At 40.0% G+C, this 14,463-nt stretch overlaps 1 protein-coding gene across 1 annotated transcript in view; it reads right to left on the bottom strand.

Annotated features, from left to right (window-relative positions):
* stk3 (serine/threonine kinase 3 (STE20 homolog, yeast)) overlaps window positions 1-254 on the bottom strand; it is a 581,025-nt gene extending 580,771 nt beyond the window's left edge. Inside the window, exon 1 of the mRNA XM_063059845.1 lies at window positions 124-254. Coding sequence (XP_062915915.1) covers window positions 124-146 — 23 coding nt within the window. The 5' untranslated portion in view covers window positions 147-254. The remainder of the gene's footprint in view (window positions 1-123) is intronic.
* Window positions 255-14,463: the final 14,209 nt, after the last annotated feature.

Raw genomic sequence — 14,463 nt, 5'->3', positions numbered from 1 at the left:
ACCACAACTTGTCTGTGATTGCTGGAATTCTAGGCAAGTTTTTCTTCCTACAAGCACCCGTCAGATGCCAGGGCTCGCCCCCCTCCTCTCCCCGCGTCTCCCAGCCAGGGGGAAGGTCACTACCTTTTTGGCGCCGGCGGATCCATTGCAGCGATTTAAATCGGGCAAACGGTTGGGCTCGGCCGTAACAACGGCCCCCTTTCAAACCCGCGTCCTCGCGGCACACGGTCACTACCCAGCCTGCCCAACGTCACCACGGCCAGCTGCTGTGGTGGCCGCCCACCTTCTACGCCAATGGCTCACCAGCTGCCTTTGCGCCACTTCTTTGGCTACAGCGGCCTGTCAATCAATTTCAGCCCAGCAGGATCATCGTGGTTGGGAATGTCAGACCAGAATGAAGGATTCTGGGATCAGATGACATGTTTATGGTTTATTTACGGTTTGGGGTTTGGAGGAAATGATGCAGGAATGAATTGTGTATTTTGTAACCAAAGTCTTACTAAAGCATTACTAAAAAGAAAGACGTGATTGTAGAAAGGGAAATAGGATCATCTCTACCCGATTGGATGATTTTTGTCAATCTTTATTGCCAGGAATGGTATTTCAATAACTATTCAAACTAAAGCATATTAAAAAAGAAAACGTGGTTATGTGAAGGGAAATAGGATCATCTCTACCCGATTGGATGATTTTTGTCAACTTTTATCGCCAGGAATGATATTTCAATAACTATTCAAACAACATTTCAAGAATTTTCTTTTAATACCCTACCTTTCCCTTTTCTCCCCAGGTCACAACACCATCCAGGATACTTCCATTTTTGGAAGTCTCAGGCAAATTAGCAATGTGTGGAAGGGCCCACTGAGTGTAAGGGTCATGGAACTGCAGGAAATAATGGAATCATGAGGGTCTGCATCTATAGGAGAGATGTAGAAGATGTGATTGCAGGGAAAATGAACTTATGTGATATCTGAAACAGCAAAAATATGCAGTAGGTTGGTATCATTCTTCACTTGGAACATTTTGATTCCTTTAACAGTATTAGGAAAGCAGTTTCAAGATTGAGAGGTGAAAACAAAAGGGAAATGTGAAGTTAGGGTTGAAGGCTAGAGAGGTTAAATTACGAAAAGGAATAAGTGACAAATAAAGACATAATAATTTTATAGAGGATGTATTAATGGTTGAAGCTAAATCATTATTTGAAATTATCAAGGGCAAATGATGTGGATTCTGAAAATCTGAAATAGATACAGAAAATTCAGGAAATGATCATCCTCTGAGAGTATTGAATTTTAAATTGTTTCTGGGGGATGGTAACATGCTTGACTGGGAGGGGAGGGGAAATTGGATGTAGATGTGAATTGGAAGATGAGGTCGTTTGGAAGGGTATTCAGCATGGTGATAGAGAAAGACAGTGGAGCAAAGTCATATGCTGTCGGTGAAGAAATCAAGTCCTGTCAAATAACAAATATTAAGTAGAGCATATAGCAGCAACCTGAATACCAGAGGTTCAAAATATTGAAAACAATAGTCAGGAAGCTACGTCTTATCACTCCACATTGCATTGCAATATGACAGCACTGTTTTGTACTACCAAGATTATTTATCATTTATTCTTCAACCAGCATTCTGTAAAGAAACAAATTCATGCAGTCAAATATACAGTTTAATAAAGAGTTGACCTGGATTCTGCTTTGGTATTGGCCCATGACTAAAACATGGAACCAAGCTTCTACTATAATTAGAACAAGAAAACGTTATATTTCATGAGAGCAAAAAAGGCAGTTCTGTGTGGAATTAGATACACAATCGGAAGCATGAGAGCTGTGGCAGGGCTTGCATGCTATTATTCCTATAAGGCAAAACCTAACAGCATATTTGGCAGTGATGCTTCACTCCCCAGTGAGCTCCATGACTTTTGTACACACTTTGGAAGAGAGAGTAACATTACTCCCGTGAAAATCCCCACAGCACCTGGCAAATCTGTGATCTCTGTCTTGGAGTCCAATGTCAGAACATCAACCATCCCAATTGTATACCAGGTACTGAAAAACTGTACCAACCAACTGGCTGGAGTGTTCAAGCCAATCTTGATCTGCTCAGTACCAAGGTCTGAAGTTCCCACCTGCTTCAAAGGGCCAATCATGCCAATTCCCAGGAAGAGCAGAATGAGCTGCCTCAATGACTATCACTTGGTAGCACTCACATCTACTGTAATGAAGTGCTCTGAGAGGGTGTTTATAGTCAGAATTAACTCTTGCCTTAGCAAGGACCTGTACATACTGCAATTCACCTACTGCCACATCAGGTCTAAGCTGGATGCATTATCACTTAGGAGCACCTAGACAACAGCAAAATATACAGCAGGCTGATTTATCAATTACAGCTCAGTGTTCAATATTATCACCCCTCAGTATTAATCAAGCTTCTAAACACAGGCCTCTGCATCAGGATCCTTGACTTCCTCATTGGGAGACAGATCAGTAACAACATCTCCTCCTGGTTGACAATCAACGCAGGCATACCTCGAGACTGGGTACTTAACCCATTGCTCCACTCTCCTCATTCATGACTGTGTGCCAAACACTATCTGTAAATTCACTGATGACTCCTCTGTCAAAATCTCAGACGCTGATGAAGAGGGGTACAGGTCACATAGTATATCAGGCAGTTGAGTGGTGTCACAACAACAGCTTTGCACTCAACATCAGCAAAACCAAGGAAACCATCATGAATTTGGGCCCAGCACAGTAAAGGAATCATGAAGAAGGCACACTAGCAGCTCTGTCTCATTAGGAGCTGGAGGAGATTTGAGATGGCATCAAAGGCCCTTGCAAATGTCTATGGATGTACAATGCAGAGCATTCTGATTGTTGGCATCACAGCCTGGTATGGACGCTCTGATGCACAGGATTATAAGAGGCTACAGAGGGTTGTAGGCTCAGCCAGCTCCATCATAGCCACAACCTTCAAAGACATCTTCAAGAGACAATGCCTCAGGAAGGCAGTATCCATCAATAAAGGCCCTCATCATCCAGGTCATGCCCTCTTCTTATTACTAGCATCAGGGAGGAAGTATAGGAGGCTGAAAACCCACATTCAGTAATCCATAAACAACTTCTTCCCCTCCACCATCAGATTTCTAATGGCTGTGTAATTGTCCATGAACATTACTTCATTATCCCTTTTTTGCATTATTTATTTATTTTGTAATTTATTGTAATTTTATACCTTTGTACTCCACAAAGCAACAAATTTTGTGTCATATGAAACTGTGATAATGAGTCCAATTCTGATTCTGATAAATTACATTTATTATTGTTTATGGGGCTGCTACACTTTCTAACATTATGACTCTAAAAGTAATCAGGAGAAAAGCAAAGCAAACATTTAAGGAGATATGACACTCAACAAAATATACCTCAGTATGGAGGAAAAATTTCAAAGGAAGGAATGAATCAACCATAGCTAAATATGGAAATTAAGGAGGGTATTAAATTGAAAGAGAAAAGGCATAAAGAAGTGAAAGTTAATGGTAGACCTAAAGACCAGGATAAATTCATAATCCAAGATATTAAAGTAAGAGGAAGTAAACTATGAGGGCAAAATAGCAAGGAAAGGGATGATTACAAGAGATCATCTGAGAAAATGGGTCAAGCGATGACAGATGGAATTCAACTCAGACAAGTGGGAAGTGTTGTAATTTGGTAAGTTAAACAAGAGCAGGCTTACACAGTAAAAGGCAAAGTCTTGGACAGTGTTGTAGAACAGAGAGACCGAGTGGTACAAGTACATATTTCCCTCAAAGTGGTGACATATGAAGAAGACATATGACCTGCTTACTTTCATCAAATAGGACACTGAGTATAAGGGTTAGAGCAGTCGTTTCACTCAATAGTGAGACTGCAGCTGGAACATTGTGTACAGTTCTAGTAGGCATATGGTAGGAACAGTGTGATTAAGCTAGAGAGAGTGCAGGAAAATTGAGAAGAATGTTGATGGGACTGGAGGGCTGGATTTATGAAGAGAGGCTGGATAGACTGGAGCCATTTTTCCTTGGAGTGAAGTAGGCAGAGGAGTGACCTTATAGCAATTTATAGAACCATAGGAAGGAGAGATAAGGTGAATGCCAGTCTTTTTCACAGGTTAGGAAAATCTAAAACTAGAGGGCAAAGATTTAAAGTGAGATATGCGAAAGACTTAATGAGGAATTTCTTTACACAGCGTGTAGTTAATATTTGGAATGAGCTGCCGGAGGAAGGGGTAGAGGTGGGTATAATTACAACATTTTAAAGACTTTCAAATAGATAAATGGATAGGAAAGATTTAAGAGGATATGGGTCAAATGCAGGCACATGGGACTAGCTCAGACAAGCAACTTGATCTACATAATTGAGTTGGGCTGAAGGTGTCCTTTCAAGACTGAGAGTAGGAAGAATTTTGGCTCTTAGAGGGATTTCAAGTCTTTGGAAATCCTTATTGCAGAAATCTGTAGGGGAAGAACCTTTGATGGTATTTAAAGGATAAGACATAATAAAAAGGACAATACAAGGAAAGTACAGGAACATGGAGCTGAGCAATGTGGGATGAGCTGAGATTCTACTAATGGTAGAGCAAGCTTGAGAGGACAAATGCTTTACTCTTTTATGGACAAATTGTCTCATGTTTTTAGACTATCTTGATATATTGTAAAATACAATGTAAATATTTGTTCATTTTTTCACTATGAAGGCAACCTTTGCAACAGAAGCTAAACTTTGTGGCCCTGTTTTCCTAAAGTATATAATATTCTGGTAATGATTTAAGTTTACTTTTCCATTTTTTTTACATTCCTGTAAATAGTCTCCATCTTCCTCAATGTGAGAGGTGTTATTTTGTCCCACAAAATACAAAAAAAAAACCTTATCTTTGAAGAATTAAGATAATGCTATTTTTATTTCTTCATCAAAGCATGTGGGGATAATTCATAATCCTTACAATTCAGTCATTAAAATGCATGTGGAATAAGGGGTACGTGAGCCATAAAAATGTCCTGAAAGTTGAGTGCAATCATCAAATTACAAAAATAAACATTAGGAACCTAAATGATGGAGGTCACTGATCGGAAAAATAAGCACATTTCTAGGACAGTCCTCAAATACAGAGAAGATTCAACAACTAACCCTCTATTTATAGTGCATATAATACAGATCAAGAAAGAAGTCTGTGAGCTGTGTTATGGCAGGCCATTTCATTGTAGCTCTTTTAAAATTGCATATTACTAAAGCTCTATGGAAGATCACCAAACATGTGCTGCAGTTGTTCAGGAGCAGAGCAAAATTAGACTGATGCAGTGGCAGATGCTACAGACATGATTGAGCTGGAGGTAAAAGAGGTGGAGGTACTGTGTCGTTAATGGGGAGAACATCACAGCTGTACCTAGAGAGAATATTTCTGAGGTAATGTCCAGTAAGGCATAGAACATGCACAGCACGGCACAGTACAGTACAGGCCCTTAGGCCCAGGATATGCCAATCAGAATACAGTAAATCTACCACATGATCAAACTAACCCCTCCCCCCACACAGCCCATAACTCTCTATTGTTCTTACATTCATGTGTCTATCTAAGAGTCTCTAAAATGTACCTTGTGCACCAGCCTCTACCACCACCCTGGCAGTGCATTCTAGACATACTTTTGTAGATATCGTTTACCATTCCTGGAAGCTCATCACAGTATTACTTTCATCTGGTAATTCTCATTTTAATTATACATAGGTACCTGGAGAGAAAGAAAAATAACAGCTCAGGAGAGAGGAACAATTACAGTAAAACTTCAGTAATCTAATAAACTTCACTTGTTCAAAAATCGTGATGGTTTGACATCTGACTCACTCATTAGTCCGGAATGTGATCTGGGTTTCAGACTGCAAATGAGATGTGTGGATCAAACTTGGATCCAAAGTACAGCCAATCAGGGGTTAGAACTGTGGGCTGTGGGTTTGGCTGCAGCCAGGCTTAAGGTCAGGAAAGTGTGCAGAATTGTGGCTAGGTTTGAAGTTTGGATTGCTGTTTATTTCTTGCTCTCTTTAAACTCACAGGCTCACTGGAATTGGAATAGGTTTATTATTGTCACAGATACAGTGAAAAGTATGTCTTGCATACTCTTCATATAGGTAGATCAATTTATTACACAGTGTATCACTAACTATGAGAAAGTGCTGTGCAGTCAAATAATGAAGTGCAAGATTATAAAGAGATAGACTGTGCAGTTAAGAGTCCATTGTGTCTTATGGGGGAACTATTTATTATTCTTATAACTGTGGGGTAGAAGCTGTCCCTGAGCCTGGTGGTATATGCTTCAAGGCTTTGATTATTTTGGCTGCTTTACTGAGGCATCAGGAAATACATAAACAGGGTCCATAGAGGGGGAGCTGGTTTCCATGATGTGCTGAGCTGTGCCACAACTCTCAGCTGCTTCTTGTGGTCATGTGCAGAGCAGTTACCATTTCAAACTGTTATGCATCTAGACAGAATGTTTTTTGTGGTGCACAATGACGAAACCCAGCCACAGTGGTCCTGATGTCCTTGGAGGAAAATGACAGGAAAGTCCAACAGATTCTGGGTGATGCCACCTACAACATTCTACAGCAGGATCCCTCAGATTGATGTTGATGGCATAAAACAATGGCTTTTGGGACTGCCCGGTAAAGGAAGCCATTGAAATAAAACTAATGAAAAAGAATTCTAACAGAGATGAGGTCTTGTTCTAAGTAAGAACTGGAATTTGATTGTAAACATGGTGAGAGAACAGAAATCTGACTGGATGAGGACTAACCAATCAAGAAGGACAGACTGGACATGCCCAGGCATCATCCCTGATGAAGATGGCAGAGTTTGTCATTGAAACATCAGTTATAATTGATACCTGTCCCCTGGAAGCCTGAGAAGAGTTTATTTTTCAAAAGTGTTCAGGGAAGTTTCCTTAATAACTATTTAGAAGTCTCAACAAGTGAGTGTGCAATACTTGATCTGCTATTAAGGAATGAGACAGGGCAAGTGACAGAAGTTTGTGTAGGAGAACACTTTGGATTGAGTGATCATAATGCCATTAGTTTCAAAGTAAATGTGGAAAATCTGGTCTATGGATTGAGATTCTAAACTGGAGAAAAGCCAATTCTGATGGTATCAGAAAGGATCTGGCAAGTGTGGAATGGGATAGGTTGTTTCCTGGCAAAGCTGTACTTGGTAAGTGGGAGACCTTCAAAAGTAAAACTTTGAAAGTGCAAAGCTTGTATGTGCCTGTCAGAATAAAAGGCAAGGATAACAAGTTTAGAGAACATTGATTTTCAAGAGGTAGTAAGGCCATGGTTAAGAAATCAATGGAGTTGCATAGCAAGAAAGACAGGTAGGAGCAAATGAGATACTTATGGAGTATAAGAAGTGCAAGAGAACACTTAAGAAAGAAATCAGGAGGGCTGAAGGAGGCATGAGGTTGGCTTAGCAGTCAAGGTGAGAGATTCTACAGATAAGTTAAGAGCAAGGGGTTTGCAAGGGACAAAATTGGTCTCTGGAAGATCAGAATAGTAATCCATGTGTGAAGCCAAAAGATCTTCAATGCCTTTTGTGCATCTATATTTACTTGGGAATTCAGAAACCCTATACAGACTACAGAACTGGTAGTGTTTGCTGTCTTGAGACAAATTCGGTTAAATAAATCCCCAGGGCCTGACAAAGTGCTCCCTTGGACCCTGTGGGAGATAAATTCAAAAATTGCAGGGCTCTAGCAGAGATATTTAAATCATCCTTAGCACAGCAGATGTACCAGAGGATTAAAGGATAGTCAACGTTGTTCTACTCTATAAGAAAGGCTCTCAAAATAAACCAGGAAAATAGCGCAGTGAGCCTGACAACAGTAGTGGAAAGTTATTGGAAAGGGACTGGTTATATAAGTATTTCGAAAAACATGGAGTGATTAGTAATAGTCAGCATGGCTTCATGCATGGTAGGTCATGCCTAAGCAATCTTACTGAGTTTTTCAAGGAAGTTACCAGGAAAGTTGATGAAGGCAAGGCAGTGAATTTGTCTATATGGATTTTAGCAAGGCATTTGACAAGGTACCACATGCGAGTTGGTCAAGAAGTTTCAGTTGCTAGGCATTCACGATGAGATAGTTGCTTTGTGCAAAAAGTCAGAGTGTGGTAGTAGATGGTTGCATCTCTGAGTGGAGGCCTGTGACTAATGGAGTACCTCAGGGATCAGTGCTGAGTCCATTGTTGTTTGTCATCTTTATCAACAATCTAGACGATAATGTAGTTAACTGGATCAGCAAATTTGTGGATGACACCAAGACTGGGCGTGTAGTGGACAGTGAGGATGACTATCAGAGCTTGCAGAGGGACCTGGACCAGCTTGAAAAATGGGCTGAAAAAGTGGCTGATGGAATTTAATGCAGACAAGTGCAAGGTGTTGCACTTATGTAGGATCAACCAGAGTATGTCTTACACAGTGAACAGAAGGGCACTGAGGATACTGTAGAATGAAGTGATCTGGGAATACAGGTCTACAATTTATTGTAAGTGGCATCAAAGGTAGCTAAGGTCATAAAGAAAGCTTTTGGCATATTGGCCCTCATAGATCAAAGTATCGAGTATAGGAGATAGGATGTTGTGTTGAAGTTGTATATAATGTTGGTAAGGCCTAATGTGGTGTACTGTGTGCAGTTTTGATTACCTACCTAGAGGAAAGATGTAAATAAGGCTGAAAAAGTACAAAGAAAACCTACAAGAATGTTGCAGGGACTGGATTATAAGAAAAGACTGAATAGGTTAGAACTTTAATCCTTGAAACATAATACATTGAGGGGAGATTTGATAGAGGTATACAAAATTATGAGGAGTACAGATACGGGAATTGCAAGCTGGCTTTTTCCACTGAGGTTGGATGGGATGACAACTAGAGGTCATGGGTTAAAGGTGAAAGGTGAAAAGTTTAAAGGGAACATGAGGGGAAACTTCTTCACTCAGAGGGTCGTGAGAGTGTGGATCGAGCTGCCAGCGTAAGTGGTGCATGCAAGTTTGATTTCAACATTTAAGAGAAGTTCAGCTAGGTACATGGACGGTAGGTGTACGGAGGGCTATGGTCCCAGAGCAAGCCAAAGGGAGTCGTCCGTTTCAATGGTTGGCACAGACTAGATGGGCCAATGGGCTTGTTTCTGTGCTGTAATTTTTTCTGATTCTATTGATCTAATAATCAGGAAAATCTGCTAGTCCAGCAGTACCAAAATCCAAAGGGTGTCAGATAGTTGGAATTCTAATAAATAATGCTTTTAATTTTATACTTTACTAATTCATGCAATTGAACATTACTGGCAAGGCCATTACTTACTATTCAACCTGCATTGTTCATGAACTAAGTCTCACCAATATCAGGTGGTCTGGCCAGATGAAGGAGAGATGGCAAAATTCCTTTTAAGGAAAAATGAAAAACACTGTAGGATTATTTGAGAGTTTAATCATCATTTGTGCAGATAGGAAATGATTTCCCCCGATCTTAACAATCCTATCAAAGATCTCACCCAAATACCTGCAGAAGTTCCCTGAAAATGGCGACACAGGTAACCTAAGTGTTGAGGAATGCGTATGGCACACTTGGTTTCATCGGATGGGGCATTCAATACAGGAGTTTGGAAGTCATGTTAACAGTGGTATAAGTCTTTGGTGAGACCACACCTGGAGTACTGTATGCAGTTCTAGTCACCATACAACAGGAATTATGTGATTAAGCTAGAGAGAGTAAAGATTCACAGGGATGTTGCAAGCTTGTGTTATGGGGAGGGACTGTACAGGCTAGGACAGCTTTATAGAGATTTTCAAATGGAGGGGGGCATTGATAATAGGGATTGTTACACTCTTTTTCCAGCCTAGGGGACTCTAAAATTAGAGGACATAGATTTAAGATAAGAGGGGAACAGAAGCTGAGGGGCAAGTTTTTCATACCAAGGGTAGTGGGTAATGGACCAAGTTGACTGAGGATGTGGTAGAGTTGGTTATAATTACAACATTTAAAAGACACTTTGGCAGGCTTATTGATAGGGAAGGTTTAGAGAGATATGGGCAAATGAAGGCAAATGAGTCTAGTTCAGGAAGGCACAGTCAGCATGGATAAGTTGGCTGAAGGGCTCGTTTCAGTGCTGTTTAACTCTATGACTCTATATAAAACATTTTTTTTCAGATTAGGACAAATGCATTGTACTTAAAATATTTTCAGTTTTTATTTCAGATCTTCATGACAAATAAATATTTTTTGCATCATGAAGACAGAGCATGAATTTAATTTATGGAGGAGGTTGTGTAAGCATCATAAATGTTACAGTGAAAGGGTAGCAAGTGACAGTAAAGTGCAAACCAGATTCCTTTCCCTCATCTTGTACATAGCATTCAGGGTCTTCATGCTCCTGTTTCTCCTTCTCTACTTTTATGTACCCTTGATGGTGAATTAAGTAGATGGTGGTTAATGGTGTTAAATATGTTAAATATATGCAAACTGCTGGCAATTTGCAAGCATGAAATAATTATTCTTCAACTTTTGATTTACTAGATTAATATCTAGAGACAGAACTATCATTGTAAGCATATGAGATCCTACAGATGCTGGAAATCCAGAGCAATACACACTAGATGCTGGACTGATAAAGGGTCTCGGTCCAAAACGTTGACTGTTTATTCATTTCCATAGATGCTGCCTGACCAGCTGGGTTCCTCCAGAATTTTGTGAGCAAAGTCAATGGACAACAGTTGGCACAGTAGTGTAGCAATCAGTTCATCACTCTATAGCAATTACAGATCAGGGCTCAATCTGGCGCTGTCTGTAATGGGTTTGTAAATTATCACCATGATTTTGTGGGTTTCCTGCCACATTCCAAATGTACAGTTACGGTTAATGAGTTGTGGGCATGCTATGTTGGTGCCAGAAGTGTGCAACACTTGCCTGGCCCAATCTCGTTTATTTGATTTGACAAAAGCAACACATTTCACTGTGTGTTTCAATGTTTCGATGTACATGTCACAGAAAAGCTAATCTTTATCTTTTTCAAATGTTTGAGATCAGCAGTAAAGCAACAGAGTTTATCACTTCCCACACAAGCTAACGATCTCTGTGGTGAGAGCTGTACTACTTTTACCATGTCACCTGGTGTCAACTATCAGTTCTTGATTTCAGTGGGATTCACTTATAAAGTACAACACACACACCCAATAGCTGTATCACCTGTTTAGTATATCCACCCAACAATGATTTTTTAATTCTCTTATCTTAACTTGACATAATGATTTCTTCACCACTGGCTCATTGAGGAAGGTTCAAGATCATGAGTCATAGAGTTAGGTGGCACAGAAACAAGCTCTGAGACCCAACTCTTTCATGTCAACCAATATGTTCATCTCGGATCGTCCCATTGGTCTCCATTTGGCCCATGTCCCTCTTGGCCTTTCTACTCCATGTACCTGTCCAAATCTCTTTTTAGCATTTAATTGTACCAGCCTCCACCACATCCTCTGTGTGAAAAAAAAACCTCAACACTTTTGAAAATTTTCCCCTCTCACCTTAAGCATATAGCCTTTAGTTTTGGGCTTCCCTGTCTGGGAAAAAAGACTGTGATCATCTGTCTTATCTACTCCCCTCATGATTTTATAAACCTCTACAGGTCACTCCTCAACCTTCTTCGTTCCTGGGAAAAAAGGTCCCAGCCTATCAAGCCTCCACTTAAAACTCAAGCACTCCAGTGCCAATAACATCCTTGTTTATATCGTAGTTCATTGCTGGTTAGCAAATCAGATTCTTTTGCCTAATGAAACCCCCCTGGTTTTCTTGGCTGTGAAAGTCTAGGGAAGACACTCTCCCGTCCTGCCAAACTCATGAGATTGAGTTGGCTCTCCCACCTCAAACCCCAGTTTGTGTGGATGCTGTGTCATTTGCTACCCTGTTATAATTCAGTGCCACCAAATAACTGACAGTACACTGCATTCAATTAAAGGAATTATATTCATGAATCTTAACATAATTAATGGGTTAGCAAAGAACAACAAAAAGAAAAGAGTTCATTTTAATTAAACAGTCAAATGTGCACAAGTTGGAGCTCACCTTGAACTTCTCTGTCACTCATGTGCTGGGCTCTCGGTCAGCGTGAAAGCACACATCACCTTCCGAGCGTCACTTGCAATCTACCTTGAACAAATGGGCCTCCCACTAGGTCATATCCTACGACCGGTTCTCCCCAGCGTTTTCTCTCTTCATCTCACGCCAAACCAAAGACCCAAGACCAACCTTAATGTCCCTCACTAAAAAAAAACCTCTCCCCAGTTCCACCATTCTAACTAGGTGGCACACATTCCTCATCATCCCTTATCTTCAACAATAACCCAGACAGGGTGAAAGCAGAACAGACTGCTCTTACAGAACTGCTAAATGAAATGCCTACAGCATAACAGGGCATTACACTTTACTTCTATTAACATAATTTGCCACTGAAACCTCATACTATATTTCTTCACCCATTATTTTTTTCCTGTCCTTTGTCTTGGTTGAACCATAAAACTGAGGGGATTTTTGATCTTTTAGACAAATGGTATATCACAGCCCATCCAGTCCATGCCGACCTGATCTTTTGCGTAGTCCCATCTACCTTCACCAAGACCATATCCTTTCAAAACCCTGTCGTCCATTAACCTTTCTAAACTTCTCTTACATTTGAACCCACATCTACCACATCCACTGGCAACTCATTCCACACTAACACCACCCTCTGAGTGAAGAAGTTTTCCCTCAGATTCCCCTTGAATATTTCACCTCTCACCTTAATCCTTTGACCTCTAGTTCTAGTCTTACCCAACCTGAGGGGAAAAAAGCCTCCATGCATTCACTTTTTGGTAAAAGCAAGTGGTAAAATCTATTTTATGTGATTTCTATTTCAGATTTTCCTCAACTGAGTTTTAGGGAATTGAGAAGTTATAAACCTTCTTTACTTGTCTTTGTCACAAGTTTTGAAGTTCCATTGAATGAAATTCACAAACAACCAGGTATTTTCTATACTGCAACAAACTGCTGGAGGAACTGAGGGGAAAAAAGCCTCCATGCATTCACTTTTTGGTAAAAGCAAGTGTAAAATCTATTTTATGTGATTTCTATTTCAGATTTTCCTCAATTGAGTTTTAGGGAATTGAGAAGTTATAGACCTGCTTTACTTAGTGAATTGAGAAGTTAGAAACCTTCAGTCAGGCAGCATCTGTGGAGGGAAAGTTTCTGTCAACATCTCAGGTCAAAACCTTTCATTTGGAGTCAGCTGATCAGATCTCGAACCAAAATGATGACTGTCCATTTCCTGCCACAGATACAGCCTAACCTGCTGAGTTCTTCCAGCAGCTCGTTTTTTTTTGCTCCAGGTTCCAGCATTTGCAATCTCTTGCATCCCCATTTTCTATACTGACAGGTATTGTTGTAAGAAGGAAAACACGTTTAAAAAGTGATTCCCTCACTCTAGGACATATCAACGTGTTCAGCAGATATGAAGCACATTAAAGATACTTATTGTTGGAATAAATATCCCAACCCAACTCCCTTATCTCATCAAAACTGGTCATAATCTTACATCCTCATTCAAATCTTTTGAAGTCAAATACAAACTTACTTCCTTTAAATAGTGCCTTTTACCCCACCTGCCGTACATGTTCATTCATTTTACACATAACACAGTGGTGGTATACAGTATTTCCTTAAAAGCTCTGACAAAAGCATGGATGCATCAACTTTGTGCATATCTTTCTATGTTGGTCTGTGTGTGTACGATGGAATGAATAAGTTCCAAGAATTACTGAGAATGCTACTTCTCATTATGCATAAATAGATGTTTCATATAAGAAGCAAAGAATGTCCTGAAGAAGGGTCTTGACCCAAAACATCGACTGTTTACTCTTTTCCACGTGTACTTCCTGACCTGCCCAGTTCCTCCAGCATTTTATGTGTGTTGCTAAGGAATGTTCCTGTAAAACAGCATTTGATCCAAGACATTTTGGAAGGTTTTTGTTCAAGCTTTAAGAAAATAAGTTTACCCTTCATTTGAAGGTTGTTATTTTATCTATTGGTGAATGCAACTAACTGGTCAGGGAGCATTACATTTTAAAATCCTTTCAACCATAGTAAAATAAGGTAAAGCAGCAGGTTTCTTTCCCTGAAGAACTTTAGTGAATCCAATAATTTCTGAAAGACTGTCCGATAGTCTTACAGATCCTACAGTGGCCGTAAGCCCTTGTTGTTATGATATTGGACAAGCAAAAAGGATATGCCACCAATAATGCATTCTTTACTGAAGACAGTTAACAATAAAGTAACAGCGATGGCTGGTATAGCTTTGTATCATAAATTATGCCACTTGATACACATTGTTCTTAAAGGTACATTCACAATTATACATACAAATAGTTGATTTAT

The sequence above is a fragment of the Mobula hypostoma genome, chromosome 1, assembly GCF_963921235.1.
Source record: "Mobula hypostoma chromosome 1, sMobHyp1.1, whole genome shotgun sequence".
Taxonomy (NCBI): domain Eukaryota; kingdom Metazoa; phylum Chordata; class Chondrichthyes; order Myliobatiformes; family Myliobatidae; genus Mobula; species Mobula hypostoma.
The sequence above is the reverse complement of the archived record's forward strand: the minus strand, read 5'-3'. Positions and strand labels throughout refer to the sequence as shown.